At 51.7% G+C, this 17,308-nt stretch overlaps 1 protein-coding gene across 3 annotated transcripts in view; it reads right to left on the minus strand.

The window, feature by feature from the left end:
- The window catches only part of RGL1 (ral guanine nucleotide dissociation stimulator like 1), a 115,348-nt gene that overhangs the window by 47,017 nt on the left and 51,023 nt on the right, over positions 1 to 17,308 (minus strand). The window contains exons 1-2 of one of the 3 annotated variants that reach the window (XM_049776449.1): positions 3,745 to 3,879; positions 2,684 to 2,794 (exon numbers count right to left, since the gene is read on the minus strand). The exons of 1 other annotated variant lie outside the window; for it this stretch is intronic. In XM_049776449.1, coding sequence (XP_049632406.1) covers positions 2,684 to 2,794; positions 3,745 to 3,771 — 138 coding nt within the window. In that variant the 5' untranslated portion in view covers positions 3,772 to 3,879. Of the gene's footprint in view, positions 1 to 2,683; positions 2,795 to 3,744; positions 3,880 to 17,308 lie in introns of those variants that run through there. One more of the 3 variants, XM_049776448.1, reaches the window with a different exon arrangement.

Here is a 17,308-nt window from a genome sequence, read left to right on the forward strand (position 1 = left end):
CCCTGGGAGAGTGCTGGGGGGGGCACTAGGGCCCCCAAGAATCAACTAAGGGGAGCCAGAGCGATAGCACAGCAGTAGGTTGTTTGCCTTGCATGCAGCTGTCTTGCATGCAGCTGACACAGGACAGACTTATGTTCGATCCCTGTGCATCCCATATGGTCCCCAAGCCAGGAGCAATTTGTTTGTTTGGGGGCCACACCCATTGATGCTCAGGGGTTGCTCCTGGCTTGGGGAGAAACCAAGTACATAAGTACATAGCCAGGAGTAACCCCTGAGCGTCAACGGGTGTGGTCTAAAAACCAAAAACCAAACAAACAACTGAGGACAGAGACATTCCACTCAGTGAAGCCCTTGGCCCTCTCCTTCAAATTCGCCCAAAACAGGCCCTTGGCACCAGCACTCCAGCCCTGCTTGTGACACGTCCCCCCATTCACCCTGCTGCTCACAGACTTCAGGCCCTTCCTTTAGCCAGTTGGGGGTTCCTTCCTCAAAAGGGGACTTCTCTGCTCCCCTCAACCATTCCCACTAACCATCTGGTCTTCCCAAACCCACATTCATACCTTGCACCAACAAGGGGTAGTTGGATCACACTGTGCCTAAGATTGAGACTTTGAGACTCTAGGATGAGCTACAGCCATTTCCCCTCGGCGGTGAAATGATTCCAGACCGAGACATGTATGTCAAGGGGCCGCTGGGGCTCCCAGAAACCTCGATTTTTCTGAGTGTCCCTGTGCCTGGGGTCATGGAGGGGCCATAACACACTTGGTGGGTGAGGAGAGTTCCCAGCCAAATACGGAGGGTGATCCCTACCAAGGGTCATCGAGACACAAAAATGGCTCAAGGGAACAATGGGAATATCCAAAGTTCCCAGCACTGTGGGCAGAGAACTCTATGGCTCTCCTTCCAGCAGGGATCACAGCAACATGCTCATGTCTACACACCGGAAGCCCCTGAGGTTTCTCAACCTGCCCGGCACCCCTGGAAAGTTCAGGGTCTCAGACCTCTGAGGTGTCGCCCCACACATACCCTACCAATGTGCAGCACTCACGGCCTGGCAGAAACCACAGCTCGAGGGAACAAGCCAGATAGACAGTACGGCCCAGTCAGCCCCAGGACCAGGATCTGGGAGAGAAACAGCCTTGACCTTCTTTCAGTTCCACACAACAAAAGACCTTCCAGTGCACACACAGTGCTAAAGGCCCCAGGAGGCAGCCATCGGGGGTTCAAATCCAGCTACCGCTATTTCCTACACGGGTGGCTTGGGCAAGACACAGGGACCCTTCAGGTATCCGTCAGCCTTTTCCTCCTCTGCCCAACTTCACAGGTTACAGAGAAGACTGTCAGAGATTCTAGAACATGCCAAGACTGCATGCTCATGGGACCAGGTGTCTGTAACTGCCGAGGCTCTGCTGGTGGAGCCACATTTAATTAAGTATGGAATTTTCTAAGGACCAAAACAGAGCTTCCCAACAGAGCACAGAGTGGGAGCAGGTGGCTTTGGAGAAGTGGAGGGCAGGGATGAAGGGGGGACCAGGATCCACCATCAGTGAAAACCAACCCACATGGAGACACCCCTACCCACCCCACCCCCTGTGACGAACTGCCGGGCTGCAGATGCTGGACTCATCAGAGGTAGAAATACCGCCAGGATCAAGGCAGGCTCAGACCTCCGGAAGCCAGAGACTCACTCATGTGCCCCCACCCACCCACCGAGGCCTTGTTTCTGCTCAAATCCCCCTGTCCCAGACAAAGATGCCTCAAATTCTTCCCTTTTGTTGTGTTAGATTTTAGGGTGCCAGCTCTCTCCACAAATCACATAGCACTCCACCACTAGCCTACCCCAGGCCCCAATCCACCTTAAGAATGGGGAAGTCACTTGGGACTAGAGAGCTGCAGCCTCATTGTGGGGCACTTCTGCTGCCAAGACACTAGCTCCTAAAATCCCCAATTCTGCACACCACCACTGATATTTGGAGTTCACTGAACCCTTAAAGCGGTCAGAGGGAAAGTGACTCAGTCCCAGGGGCTTCATCTCCTCCTTATTGCCCCTTGCACTGGGTCGGCATCCCAGCTGACCCCAGACCAGGCATCTCTCCAGGCTGGCTCAGGATAGCATTCGCCTGGGGGGGTGTGATCCAACTCCTCTCTGTGCCCCATGAAGTCTTCAAGAAAGTAGGGGCCCAGCACTAGGAAGGATAGAATAGTGAGGAGCCTGCCCAGCAGGTGAGTTGCCGCAGTGGCAACTGCCACCCTACTTCCATCCAGCACCCCACCTCTACCACCGCCCTCAAGATGTTTCCAAAAACTGAACTAAATTTTGGGGAGAAGGGGACCCTATACCCAGTCAATTCTCAGGCGTTACTTCTGGCTCTGCACTTAGGAATTACTCCTGGCAGTACTCACAGACCCTACGGATGCCCGGGATTAACCCCAGATCAGCAGTGTGCAAGGCAAACACCCTCCCACTGTGCTATGGTTCCTTCTGAAATATTGACGGAGCTCAGGGAGATGGTCTGGGCAAACACATTCCACCCAAACACAAGATGAGCAGACTCCCGGGCTGTTTCCTCTCCAGGGCCAAGGGAGCAAGAAAGCTGAGGAAAGAAAATCTCTCCCGCTGCGCTGAGGCATAACCATATTCACAGCAGCAGGCACGGGGGCACCGGGCGCGGGGCGTACTCACCCCCAGCCATCTCGCGCCTTTATTGAGTGCTTGGAGGATCTGGATCCTTTTGAGGGTGACATGGTACACAGCTCCTTCCTCTACCTCTTCACCCCAGTCCTGAACGGAGCTCTGCCGTGGGAGGGCATAAAGAGAAAGGAAAACAACAAAAAAGTTTTTCAAGAGTTTCTGCTCCCATCCATTCTTTCCGGCAAGTCTGGAATCACAGGCCTGCCTGGGGCTGCTCAAAATCACATTTACAGCTGGATCTCCCCTCTGCTAGGATTCCACCCTCACCCCACCCCACCCCCGTGGCTTGGGGTGGGGGCTGAGGTCGGCCAGACACCACACCGAACTCCCGGGAAATGTTATAGAGTATCAGGATTCTCCAAGTCTTTTCCAAGTAACTCACTTAGCTAGATTTACTCAGAGCTTAAAGAAGTTTGGGGCTTGTTTTGTTTGTTTCTCTTTAAGGCATTTTTTTCCCTCCTTAAAACTGTGGTTTCATCCAGATCAACTTTTCCTCCTTAAGGGAAAAGAGAGAGAGAGAGAGAAAAAAAAAGGATCTCAGCACTTTTGCAAGCTGCCGAGTTAATTCACAAACTGCTTAAACAGGAACCCAAACAAGTGTCTGAAAATACTTCACTGACTCGTGCAAGTGAAATGACTCGCTTTCTCACCATCACCATCTCTTTGGAAAGGGGGACCCCCAAAAGTTAGCAAGGAAGGGTGTGTGTGTGTCTAAAAGTTTCCATCTACTTAAAATAATACACCAAGTGCATAAAAAGCAACAGATCCGCGGCCTCCAGCTAAGTGCCCAGCGAGCGACCCTTGTCCCGGCCAAACTTTTCAATTGTGTCAAAGCTCGGAGGAGGCGGCTGAGAAAGAAATGGGGGCGTAAGGGGGTGTTGTCCCCAGCGAATAATTCTGTGCCCACAAATGAAGGCACTGCTGAGAAAGTGGGGTGGCCCCGGCAGGACCCCCGAAAGGCATGCAGAGCATAGCGAGAAAGCGGAGCTCTGCCCACTCCAAGAAAGGGGGGGGGTCCCCAACCGCGCCGAGAAAGCCCAGGACTCGTTTACCATTTTAGCTCTCCAAAGCAATTTCATTCTCGGGGTGCTCCAGGGTCCGGGACCGCGGCATCGTGCGCCCCTGCTCCGGCCGGCCGGCGGGGAAACGCGATCAAGCACTTCGGGCCGCGCCGACTGCAGACCCGGCACCCCTCCACGCGCGCGCACACGCGCCCCCGGATCGGCCGCGCGCACCGCGCGCCCGGCCCCGATGGATGGACACGCGCGCGGGGGGCTCCTGGCGTGCGCGTGCGGCTCGCCACAAAGGCGCGGCCAGGGACGCGCGCTCGCGGCGGGCCGGGTCTCCAAGGCTCCACCCACCGCCCCGTGATGTCAGCTCAGGGCTTTCCCGAGGGTGCGCCCTTTCCGTGCGCGCGCCCCTGCCCGAGTTCCCGGGTCCAAAGAGCCGGAGCTGCAGCGCTCTCACCCAAAAGGAGAAATCGGTCGCTCGGGTATCCCCGACTGGCCCCCCCAGAGCAGAGCCCTCCCTGGAGGTGCAGGGAGAGGATGGAGGGGTGTTTGCGCGCACCTTCTCCAAGGTACGAAAGAAACCGAGGAAAGTAGAGATCAGAAGGATGGGGGATACAGGGGGCGCGTCAGGGTAGTTACTGCCACCGGTCCCCTCTGCTGGATGGACATTGGACCGGGGACCCGCCGAAGAGGAAAGGACTTGCAAGCAACAGGACGTGCGGGATGTTGTTGCCAAAGCTAGAGCGCACTGCTCGGCCCCTGCCCTGCATTCCGACGCTCCGCTGCCAACAGGAAATTGCTAGACTAGCACGCGGGGGTTCAGTCTCATCCAACACGGAGTAAGGGGGGCAAAGAGCACTCAGGACCTGGATTCACGTCCTGCAAAGCGGTTCTGGAAGCCAAGAGACCGACTTCTGCCGACACACGGCCACGACTTTTTTTAATCTAGCTTTAATGAATCAACATGTGAGCTACCAGATGATAATATGCCACGTGCCAAGAGTTCTGGGCCAGTTTGCAGTGAACTATATCTGGTTCCTTTCCAGCTAAATGAAATCATTGGTCTTTAATATTTATTCATTAGAAGGGCCTCTCGCTAATCACCAAACTAAGATAGGGGCTAGGCTTCAGACAGTAATAAACAAGCGCTGGAGAGATAGTACAGCTATGCTTAGAGGTTACTCAGGAATCACTCCTAGTGGTGCTTGGAGGACCATATAGGATGCCAGGGATGGAACCCCAGTCAGCTCTACAAGGCAAACGCCCTCCCCATTGAGCTATCAATCAGGCCCCTGTAGGTGACTGTTGGTGAGTTTCCACCAATGGTTGAATTTATGATAATACAGCAAGAGAGTTTTATAGTGGTAAGTATTTCACTTGTAAACTGCTCACATCCCTTTTGGGGGGTAAAATACTCCCAGTCTGGACTCTTCCCCATTGTTCATTTCTTCTCCCAGCAACGGAGAGCCTGCAAAGCCCAAGACTTTATTCTACTTTTCTCACGGGCAGGAGAGGTAGTGCAGGAGTTAGGGCATTGGCCTTACATGTGACCAATCCTGCTTTGAATGCCTGACACTGCCTGTGATCCCCAAGTCCTGCCAGGAATAAACCCTGAGCACAGAGCCAGGAGTCAGCCCTGGGTGCAGAACTAGAAATCAACCCTAAGCACAGAGTCAGGAGTCAGACTGTGCACTAGCAAGTGTGGCCAAAAATAAAGAACTAAAACATCTTGGGACCAGCATTTGCCGAATTATCAACTTCACTTGCTGGCAAAGTTTTACACCTTCTAGATCCTTCCACGGGCCTCTTCCCTGATGCTCAGGCTCACACAGCAAGTGCAACACTAGCTAACATGCCGGGTTCAGGGCCTGCTAACACCTGGGCATCCTGCCCTGGTCGTTTCTCAGTAAGGCAACTGGGCTTGCCCAGGTCACCCCCACTAGGCTGTAGCTTTCAATCTCTCCTGGCAAAGACCAGTCAGAGCTGGGCACAGTGTCCTGCAGACACACATGAGTGAGCAACAGGATCTGAATCCTCAGACAATGTCCTAAGTCTCCAGGTCTGTTCCCACGTTCTCCTGACACACGAGCAAAACCTGGGTCGATTTGAGCTGAGGGTCATTGAGCAATAGGCAACAGGCCCACTGAGCAACAGGCCACAGCTTTAGAAAGAGGAAATGGGGGGGCCGGAGAGATAGCATGGAGGTAAGGCGTTTGCCTTTCATGCAGGAGGTCATCGGTTCGAATCCCGGCGCCCCATATGGTCCCCTGTGCCTGCCAGGAGCAATTTCTGAGCCTGGAGCCAGGAATAACCCCTGAGCACTGCCAGGTGTGACCCAAAAAACCAAAAAAAAAAAAAAAAAAAAAAAAGAAAGAGGAAATGGGGACAAAGGACCCACCAATGATGCCTAACAGGGACTAGACTCGGGTTAAGGCCTTGCACACGACTGACCCCAGCTCGATGCCTCAAATCACACATAATCCCCCAAATACCAGCAGGAGTAATCCCTGAGCACAAAGCCAGGAACAGAACCTGAGTATGACAGGTGTGGCTCCTACCCTTCCCAGACTCCCCACTAAAAAACAGCACAGGCTGGGGTAGAGGACTGGGTCCAGCTGCAACCATTCCTCACTCTGAGTTGACTGGCCATTGGTGGTGTTGCTGGCACATCTCTGAGGTGGAAGATGGTCGCTGAAGGTGCTATTTGGAACTGGAGCTTATTTAATAAGCATTGTTAGCTCAGCTAATTAGAGATTTCTGGAGAAGGGAAAAAGGACAAACAACCAGAAATGCATTCATATGATGGGAAAGATCAAAGCACACGCCATCCGCTCCTAGTGCAGTGATGCCAGCCCGGGCCATGCTGGAGCCCATACTGTAAAGGAGGGGACAAGCCAGGGAGCACTTGGATGGGGGCTCTGGAAGGAGTCTGTGGGCAATAGTGGAAAGTGCTGGCTTGTTTTGGGCACCTCTTTTCCCCCATAAGAACGGCAGTGATATGGTATAGAAACCTCAGGTGAGTCGGAGCTGTGAAACTGTGGCACAGAGGGGTGTGGGGTGGGGGTAGGGCTCCACATCAGGCATCCTAGAGCTAAGCCTGCATCCCCACCCCAGGTGTTTCTTGGGGAAACAAGCTGGCCCGGGGTGGGACTCTGGCCAGACCTGGGCTAAAGCAACATCTTCGTGAATATGGTGATGCTGGTGGTAGTGGTAGTGATGGTGACGGTGGTGATGCTAGAAAGTGATAATGATGGTGTTGATCTTGGTGACTGAGATGGTTATGGTGGTGCTGACAGTTGATGGTGATGGTGATGACAGTCGTGGTAGGGGTGACAGTGACAGTGATGGCTATGATGGTGTCCCCAAACCTTCCTTGACATTATCAAACAAGCCATAGGGAAGTGCTTTCTGCGTGGCAAGACCAGGAACACACAGTGATAGGAAGAAGAATAAACTCAGAGGCTCAGAAGAAGAAGCAGGAAGAGAGAATCTGAAAACCTAGAGGAAAGTGAGTGACACTTGAGAAGGAGCACTTCTCCTTCTAGAAGGCTTGGACAAAAGAGGTGCCTGCTCACTGCAAGAGAAGCAAGTGGAAGCAGCTGCAAAGTGAGGAGTGAGAGAGGGGCAAGGCAGGAGAAAAGCGAACCACATCCCATGGACTTATGCCCAGCCTGGAGCCGGTGTAGAGAGCTCGTGCTAAGCCACACTGATACCCATTTGGTGCATGGTTCCATCTCAGAGAATCCTTTGGTCGGGCAGACCTGAGCTATTTCCCATGTCCCGGCCCCCCAAACATGGTGAATTTCAGACCCAGCTCTCCATATCCAAACAGGCACCAGTTTCCAAAGCAATCGCTGGTTATTCCGGCCCGGGGCACCTTCGCAAAAAACATAACCAGGGTTCACTGGAAGGTTTTGTGTGGTCGGTTACATAACCCAAGAATTGCTGAGTTGCTCAGACACGGCGCTTTCCCAGAAATATGTGCCTTTTGGAGGAAACCAAGAATGGAAAGTTTCTGCTTCCCTTAAAGGAGAAATTTTGAGAAGGTGGGAAGAAAAAATAAACATGGTGCACAAATGCCACTTGACCCACAGTTGCCCACAGGACTGACACCAGGGGCCCCAACTTCCGTCCAGATGCACAGAGATACAGAAGAAGAGATGTTTGTCTCCTTAGATGATTCCCGTGGCTATGGCAGGGGCCTGAATGAATCTTTGGGAGCAAGGGAGCAACCCATTTGTTTTGGTCAGGAGTGAATTTAGATGGATGGGGGTTTCACAGTCCTGCTTTGTCTACCATGTGGACTGAGGTTTATGCAGTGAACATGTTTTTAGTGGGAGGGGGTGAGGAGTGAAGGGGTTCAGAGCTCCCTGCTTCGAGGGGCAAAAGTTGTTGTTACAGAAAGTGGTGCACGGTTTTGTCTTGTCTTTCTCTACTTTATTCTCTCTCCTTCCCTCTGAATATTGTGTGAGTGTGTGAGCATGTGTGTGTGAGGGTGTGCTGTGTGTATGCCTGAGCATGTCTAAGTGTGTTACGTATATATTATAGAAGGAGAGAACTGATGGGAGGTTTGGGGTTCCTCATGAATTTCAGTCTTAAAGCTGAGCAATGTCCCCTGAACTACGGACCTGACAGAGGCAGAGAGAGAAGGTAGGGTTGGGGCATGTCTGCTGCAGGGCCTGGAGTGATGTACTTTTTTTCTGACAACCAATTGGCAACTTGACCTGGGTCCTGGAGACCCACCAGGATTTCCCCACTGAGCCCCCACCCCCAAGCTGGCGCATCTGAACTTCAGGAAGCCCTAAACCCTGAGCAAAAGTGCGGAAAAAGTGGGTAAAGATGCAGGGAGGTGTGTGAAGGTGTATAAAGATGCAAAAAGGTGCACCACAGTAGAATAACCTGCCTGTTTTTCTGGCATGTATGCCCAGATCCAGCCAAGACTCAAATCTCACTACTTTATTGAATTTGAGGGACAAGCAGAGAGTAGAACTGTCCATCTGTCAGGAACCTGTCAGCTGGCCCTGAGGTCTGGATGCAGAGGCCTCCAGTCTGGTTCCAAGGGTCCTGGAACTAAGGGTGGCCTCGAGGCCTCCACAACCATGGGCCAAACTGGGTCAGGTGTGGCTGTGATGCAGAGGAAGACCTGGCTGTTTGGTAAAAAATAAAATAAAATAAAATAAAACAGCCACTGCATCTCATAAACTGTGCAGGGAGCACAGATCACCAGACCCCATACCCAATTCCAGTAATGAGGGGTCACACATCACCCATGGATGACATGTGAGAAGCCAGCCCCTCTCGAGCAGGAATGGTCCTGAGGGCCCAGCCTTGGGGTCCGCTCCTCCATGCAACTACAGCCATGGCTCAGACCCAGGACATGGCAGAGATTAGCGAGGTGGGGTGCTGATCCCTATGGTGAAGTGTCTGGTGGGGGGCAAATGCAGAGCACTAGGAGAGCCAGGAGACGAATATGGGGAGACTCTGGTGGCCAGTGGGAGGGAAGAAGGAAGAGGGAGCCTAGGTAGGAGAAAGGGGAGCCCCCCTGGCAGGTATGAAGTAGTTTCCAAAAACAATTGATCTCGTGGCCCAGGAAGGGTGCCCCACTGGGTTTGAGCCCGTGGTGTCCCACATTAATCCCACAAATATGAGGGGCGACAGGGTCAGGCACAAGAGCGAGGGGGCAGAGCAAATGGGAGCAGGTTGGCTTGGCCCACAGACCAACAGCAAAGGGAAGGCCTGAGTTGAATGTGGAGACGTCTGTGCCCCCCAAAACTGTGGGAAGTACCCAGAGACCCTGTTTATGCTCCTGCTGGCTCCCTATACCCCTGGATTCTGGTTCTTCCTTGGACCCTCCCTTTGTCTCTGTCTTCCTGTCTCTCTCTCTTTTTCTTTTTTACTACCCCCCTCTTATTCTATCTCTCACTGTCCCTGACTTGGTCTTTCTGTCTCCCTCTCTCTCATGGTGTCTCTGTCTCTGTCTTTCTCTGTCTCTGTGTCTCTGTCTCTCCCTATCTCTATGTATATCACTGAACCTATCTCTGACTCTCTCTTTGTCTCTGTGTGTGTCTCTATCTCTGACCCTGTCTCTCTCCACTAGGCTGGCTTCCCAGCACAGAAACCCCAGGTCCCCAGCAGTTGACCACAGGCTGTGCGTGAAAAGAGCCCCTGGCTCAATCCCTCACACCACCGGGGCCCCTAAGTAGCACCAGAGCAATCCCCTGAGCACTGATCAAGGAGAAGCTTTATAGCAGTTAAGTGTGACCCACACCCTGATCTCTAAAATAGGGAAAGACTCAATGCCCCAGGTGTGGCCACCCTGTCTCAGCACCTCCACAAAGCCAACAGAGTTGGACAGGAAACCACCCACAGCCATGCACAAGGTGGGCAAAACCCTCGTAAAGACCGCCCAAATGCCCCCTAAGGTCCATGTGCCCCCCCATGTGCACAGTCTGCTGGTCATCCCACATGCATGATGGTGTTCCCCTTCAGAACTGTAGGGCCTTTGGAGGGGAAACAACCATCTCCCCAAACTCTGAGCAGTGGCAGAGACACTCAGCACCAAAACAAAGCTGTGACACACACCAATGATGTGCTACCTGAGAGCATGGGGGAATGGGCTGTGCAGGATGGGAGGCCAAGGGCACCCTACAACCTGAGCCCTGGGCTCCAGGGCAGGTCACTCGACAGACATCAAACCTCAGGCTTTATGAAGACGCACTCAGTGGTGACTAAAGACGCCTCCACAGGCTTTCAAGTTGTGGTGCCTATGGCATAGCCTGGGGCTATGAGCACTGGAGTGGAATTTGCTAGGGAGATTCAAGGAGCTGAGGATTGACTGGGCCTGCTGGAACCATATCACTTGAGCCATGCTGGCACAGGCTCCAGAAACCCATGGGCCTGAGCAAGATGGAACCAGTGGGTTCAGAGTCTGAGCATTTTAGAAACCCCGAGCCAGGGTGGGATATAGTGAACAGGCCACAATCCCGCTGATGCAAGGAAGAGTCAGATGGTCTGGACACAGGATTGCTTTGGTGACTAGCTCAGAGTTAACATTCAGGCCAAAGAGACAGCACAGCGGGGAGGGCTCCTGTCTTGCATGCAGCCAAGCAGAGTTCAATTCTCAGCATCCCATATGGTCCTCTGAGCCTTCCAGGAGTGAACCCTGGGCACAACTGAGTGTGAACCCAAAATAAAACAAAAAATAAAAATAAAAATGGCAGGGGCCAGAGAGATAGCATGGAGGTAGGGCGTTTGCTTTGAATGCAGAAAGACAGTGGTTTGAATCCCAGCATCCTATATGTTCCCCTGAGCCTGCCAGGAGCAATTTCTGAGCATAGAGCCAGGAGTAACCCCTGAGCACTTCTGGGCGTGACCCCAAAAACCAAAATAAATAAATAAATAAATAAATAAATAAATAAATAAATAAATAAATAAGGCAAATAAAAAAGTATGAATGGGCCAGAGAGAAAGTACGGTGGGCAGGACTGTTTGCTTCACATGCAACCAATCAGTGTTCAACCCCCAGCACTGCATATGGTGCCATGAGCCCACTAGAAGTGATCCCTGAGCATTGTTGAATATGGCCCCAAAACAGAACAAAAAAGCTGGAAAATGGAAGACCACCTCAATTCTAACCCCATCAAAAATCAAAATGTGAAGGGACAAAGTGATAGCAGGGAGAGCGCTTGCCCTGAATGCAGCCAACCAAATTTGATCCCCAACATCCCATAGGGTCCCCTGAGCACTGCCAGGAGTGACTCCTGAGTGCAGAGCCAGAAGTCAGCTCTGAGCACCACCCGGTGTGGCTCCCAAAACAAAGCCAGAAAGTGAAACTCAGGCACACAGTGAGAAGACAGACCACCAAGAGGTTTGACCAATGGCCTTATAACCAGGACATCTTAGGTCCTGTCTACCACTGTCACCTGGAGAAACCAGGTGGAGACAAAGCACCTGCTACAACAACCCAAGGAAACGTTTCTCTTTCTTCACAGAGCAGGGCTTGGGTAAAAGAGTCATTGCCCTATATGAGAGCCCAACTTGGTCACATTAAGGCTCAGGTCAGTGTCACTGAAGAGCGACAGATGGGATAGTTGGACTCAGTAGTCAGTGCCAGGAATATCCTTAAAGTGTTATCTGTCAAGCTTTTATTCAGTCACTTATTTGAGAGGGGAATGCCAGGGAAGGAGGGGAGAAGGGGACAGGACTTGCTCCCAGCTCTGTGCCCAGGAATCATCCTGTCCTGGCACCTCTGGGGGGGGGGGGAGGTGTCCACAAAAGCATCCGAAAGCATGTACAATGTCTTCAGCCCAGACAAGATGTGGGTATGCGAGAGGCTGCAGGGAAGCCTCTGAATCTATCCCAGTGTGGGCTGGCCTGTATTGTCTGGGAACACATCAAGCTGAATTCTGAGCTAAATGACGTTATCAGAGTCCCCAGGGGCCTGGAAGAAGGGAGGTTCTACTTTCCACTGCCTTCCCCATTAATCCATGCTTCTTTCTTTCTAAGAGGAGAGAAGAAATGGGGAGAGGCGAGAGCCCTACATGCAAAGCACTCACTCTAATGCTGATATTTATTGTTGTTGTTGTTGTTGCTGTTATCATTATAATTATTATTATTTTGGGAGGGTTTGGGCCACACCAGAGGTGCTCAGGATTTAATTCTGGTTCTGTGCTCAGAAATCATTCCTGGAGGGTCTCCAGAAATCAAACCACATGCAAGTCAAGCGCCTAACCCTATGTTGTCTTCCAGAATCCAAAGGTCCAAACACTCATCAAAATGTGCATCATGGGGTCGGAGAGATAGCATGGAGGTAAGGCATTTGCCTTTCATGCAGGAGGTCATTGGTTCGAATCCTGGCATCCCATATGGTCCCCCGAGCCTGCCAAGAATGATTTCTGAGCACAGAGCCAGGAGTAACCCCTGAGTGCTGCTGGGTGTGACCCAAAACAAAACAAAACAAAAATGTGCATCATGGGGGCAGAGTGATAGCACAGTGGTAAAGCATTTGTCTTGCATGCAGCCAACCCTGGATGGACCCTGGTTCGATTCCTGGAATCCCATATGGTCCCCCAAGCCTGCCTGGAGCTATTTCTGAACGCAGTGCCAGGAATAACCCGAGTGCCACAGGGTGTGACCCCCAAAAAATAATGTATATCATGGACCTGGAAGATACTTAGCAAGCTGAACTGATGCTCTGCATACAGAAGGCCTATCTTCCCTTCCTGTCACCCCATGGTCCTAAGATTAGATGCAGCCTCTGCTCAGAACAGCCCCCAAAACCATCAGCTATTACCTTAAAACAAAACAAAACCAACCATAAAGGACAGAAGTATAGGAGCTAACTGACTAAAACGAAACATCCCCAGGAGACTGGGTCAAGAGCAAGCTGCATATATATAAAAAGGGCTAGAGACGTAGCATAGCAGAAGGGCACTAGCTTTGCACACAAGTCAACCCAGGTCCAATCTCCAGTATCCTATATGGTCCTCTCTGTCTAATAATTCATGAGCGAAGAGCCAGAAGTAATCCCTGAGCACCCCTGGGTGTGGCCTAAAAGCCAAAAAAGAAAAATAAATTAAATCCTATTAAGATGCCCGCAGCTTAGGGGGGGCCAGAGAGATAGCATGGAGGTAGGGCTTTTGCCTTGCATGCAGAAGGATGGTGGTTTGAATCCCAGCATCCCATATGGTCCCCTGAGCCTGTCAGGAGCGATTTCTGAGCGTAGAGCCAGGAGTAACCCCTGAGCGTTTCCGGGTGTGACCCAAAAACCAAAAACCAAAAAAAAAAAAGCCTGCAGCTTTCTAATGCACAGCCTTTGTCGGCCAGTGGGTGCAGGGCCAGAGAGCGAAGAAAATAGAAAGATTCTTGGCAGAGACCCATGGACCCCCAGCCAGCTCAGCAAGAGGAAGTGTTCCAGCCCACGCAGGGGAAAGAGCTGGCCTGTGCAGGAAAACCAAACAAAATAAAACTTTAAAAAAATGTTTACTAAGGGATCAGAGGGAAGGGGGAAGTTGGAAAGAAGAAGAAGAATTGCATCATCGGGGTTTTTTTACCCCACTTTTCCGCTTATTCTGCTCTGAACAGATGAGCCCAATCTCGAGAATTTCTTGACAATACAGAAAGGGCCCTGTGCCCTGGGAATGCCCCACTGTCCTGCCACTCCAGGAGCTTTTCCTGGGCCAGCTCAGGCCACAGCCCAGACCACGGGACAGAGGCTGAGGCGGGACCCCATCTCCCGCAAAAACACACAGGGAGGCTGCTAGTAGCGTGGCTTGGACTGGGGACGCTCAGACAATTCCTGAGCTTCCTGACCCCCCACCAAACCTGCCTCCCTGGCCTCCAGGTGGGAGCCTGCAGTGACCTTCACATGCTCTGAGTCAACGCCCACTGCCATCGCCTCAGAGTTGAGGCATCACGCGCACACCTGCTGGCTTTGACCTTGGTTTCCTGTGGCTGGGGCAGTAGAGGGAAAAGCCAGAGTCTCGTGCCCCCCCCTCTACACACACTCACCCAGGCCACAGCCAGCCAAGCACCTTCCCCTCCATGAGTCACTCAGAGGCCCAGCAGGAGAGGGCGGGTCAGCAAAATGACAGGCCTTGGGGATGACTCCTGCAGGCTGGAGGTGCCTCAGGGAAGAGGGAGCACAGGGCCAGGCTGCTGACCTCAGCTCACCTACCCAGCCAAGGCCCATGTGGCTTTGATCTGTCCCCCAATAGCTGTTTCCAAATGGATGCTCTGTGGGGAGAGGGGGAACTGGAGGAGAGAGTCAAAGTTCAGCACCCAGATGCCACCACCACTTGGGGTGTGGTGCAGAGATGGACAAGGGGAACCCCAGGAAGTCTCAGACACACATCTGACATTGCTGGGCCAGCAGTCAGATAATCACCACCCCTATCTTTTTATCCCTCATAGTAACAATCCATCACTTTTCCCTAAACTAAATTGTTTCTGTTTTGGTTTTGGTTTGGAGGCCACACCCACCTGACAACACTAAGAAATTACACCTAGCGAGCTTGGGGGACCATATGGGATGCCAGGGATAGAACCCCAGGTCAACTGTGTGCAAGGCAAACACCCTCCCTGCTGTGTGATTGTTCCAGCCCCCAAGTTTGTTTGTTTCTACATGACTTTGTTTTGCCCACAAAAAAATATCCCAATAGTTCATAATCTTTCTCCAGGAAGGTACAGAGTGTCAAAATCTATGTTTGTCTTGCATGTAGAAGACCTGAGGTCAATCCCCAGCATCCCATACGTCCCCTGAGCCTGCCAGGAGTGACCCTTGAGCACAGAAGTCGGAGTAAGCCCCGAGCACTGCCAAAATCCTAAAACCAACCAAACAAAATGGACTCTTGAATTTTTTTTCCTTTCAGTGACACTCAAGTCTTTGAAAGAAAAATTCAGCTAATAAATGAAATAAGTCAGAGGGAGAGATATAGATGCAGAATAGTCTCACTCATCTATGGGTTTTAAGAAAAATGAAAGACATTTTTGCAATAATTCTCAGAGGCAAAAGAGATGAGGGCTGGAAGGTGCAGCTCATGACATGAAACTCATCACAAAGAGTGATTGATGAGTGCAGTTAGAGAAATACCTACATTGAGAACTATCCTAACCATGTGAATGAATGAGGGAAGTAGAAAGCCTGTCTCCAGTACAGGTGTGGGTGGGGTGGGGAGGAGGGAGATCTGGGACTTTGGTGGTAGGAATGATGCACTGGTGAAGGGGGGTGTTCTTTACATGACCAAAATCATACTACAATCATATTTGTAATCATGGTGTTTAAATAAAGATAAGTTTTAAAAAAATAACACTATAAAAAATGTGCTCAATTAAAAAAAAAAAAAAGAAAATGAAAAACTCAGCTGAAATCTCATTTGGTCCTGATTGGATCAAAGCCTTTTGAAGCCTCATGAGACTTGGCTTTGCTTATCCTAGGAACTACTGTGTGTCTCTCTAGTCCCGTTTCTTCCCAAGAGGTTCTCCACCTACACCCCACCCGGGAGCAGAAAATATCTCCCCCAATTGGATTCAGGCCCCGACACTGACTCTGTTCACAAAATAAACAGATTTACAAACTGTGTCTCTTCCCCTTCCCACCCACTATGTGGCTCTGCTGTGTGGAACTACAAGCTCAATCCACCATGCAAGAGGCCAAAGAAAAGGCTCTGAAAAGCTCCCCCAAGCACCAGGGTCAAAAAACACCTCCGGGTGCCAAAGTCCACCTGGAAATCTCAAGGCATCAAAAGGAAAGTTGGCAAAGAGAGGGGGATGGGAGTGATAGTGCATGGGGAGGGCATTGGTCTTGAGTGCGCTCAACCTGGATTTGGTCCTTGACATCCGAAAGGGTCTCCCTGAGCATTGCCAGAAGTGATTCCTGAGCACAGAGCCAGGAGTAACCCCTGAGCATTTGCAGATATGGCCCAAAAACAAAGTTTGCAGAGTGATAGAAAATCCGTCTTAAATCCCTGATCCCCAAAAGTGGGCAGGCACACTGCTCCCTCAAGGTATAAGCCTGTATAGGGGGATAAGGGTGGGTTCCAATGTCATTTCAGCCACCTACAAGAGTCCCCTGGGCTAGAGATAGAACCTTGGAGAAGGCATTGGCCTTGCACGAAGGTTTTGATTCCCGGCACTGCCTACGTTTCCCTGAACCTCTCCAGGAACGATCCCTGAGTATAGACCCCTGAGTCAGCCTAAGCACCTCCGGTAGTGGTCTCCAAAACCAACCCACCCAAAACACAAAGTCAAGGCCCTTCCCGACTGGCCTGCCCATCTCTCCAAGACTGTGGTGTCCAGGCCAAGATTCAGGGGAGGGAGAGGACAGCTGTCCAGAGAATTCAGGTAATCAAAGTTGAGGTCGGATGATCAAAGTTGAGGGCAGTCACTTCGAACCTTAGTCTTCACAACCGACACCCCCGCTTGGTGGGGCCGAAAGCACAGAACAGCAAAGGGCGACAGGGTAGATTAGAAGGACCCAGCTTGCAGCTTCCCAGTCTGCTCTTTGCCCGAGACTGGCCCCAGCCCAATCCCGGGGTGCTTTGTGTGTTACAATTGCTGGGCCCTGAAACCACGCAGTAGAACCCAGATCTAGAAAACAACTGTCCATTCTCCATCTCTGCCCAGAAAATGGTCCACACTGTCCCTGCTCTGGGAGTTCGAAAGACCTCGGGAAGCTGTATGCCCTGCAGAAGAAAAATCCTTCCCAGCGTAAAACTCGTGATTCTCTGAGTCTTTTGGAGACAGGGCCTCGCTGGGAGTTCTGGACTCACTGAGGAGAGGGAGAGCCTTGAAGATAAACAGTGCCCAGTGTTTGGGTTTCACAATGAAAATGACCCAAGGGCAGGATGGAACACAGGCGCTCTGCTCTGCTAACCTGCAGAGCTAGTGGTCCCCCGTCTTAGGACAATGGGGGACACTGTATCCTGCCTTGAGGAAGGCGGATTCTGTCCTTGGATGGAACTTTGTAGCAAAGACTCGATACTTTTTCCCCAAGAGGGCCCGACCTGCCAAGAGCAGCTGATAGGGAACAATGTTCATTTCTCTCCCAGGGGAAGAGGGGGTTATGGGGTAGGGGCCACATCTGGCTGGGCCAGATCTGTGCTGTCCC

This window comes from Suncus etruscus, chromosome 7, assembly GCF_024139225.1.
Source record: "Suncus etruscus isolate mSunEtr1 chromosome 7, mSunEtr1.pri.cur, whole genome shotgun sequence".
NCBI lineage: Eukaryota > Metazoa > Chordata > Mammalia > Eulipotyphla > Soricidae > Suncus > Suncus etruscus.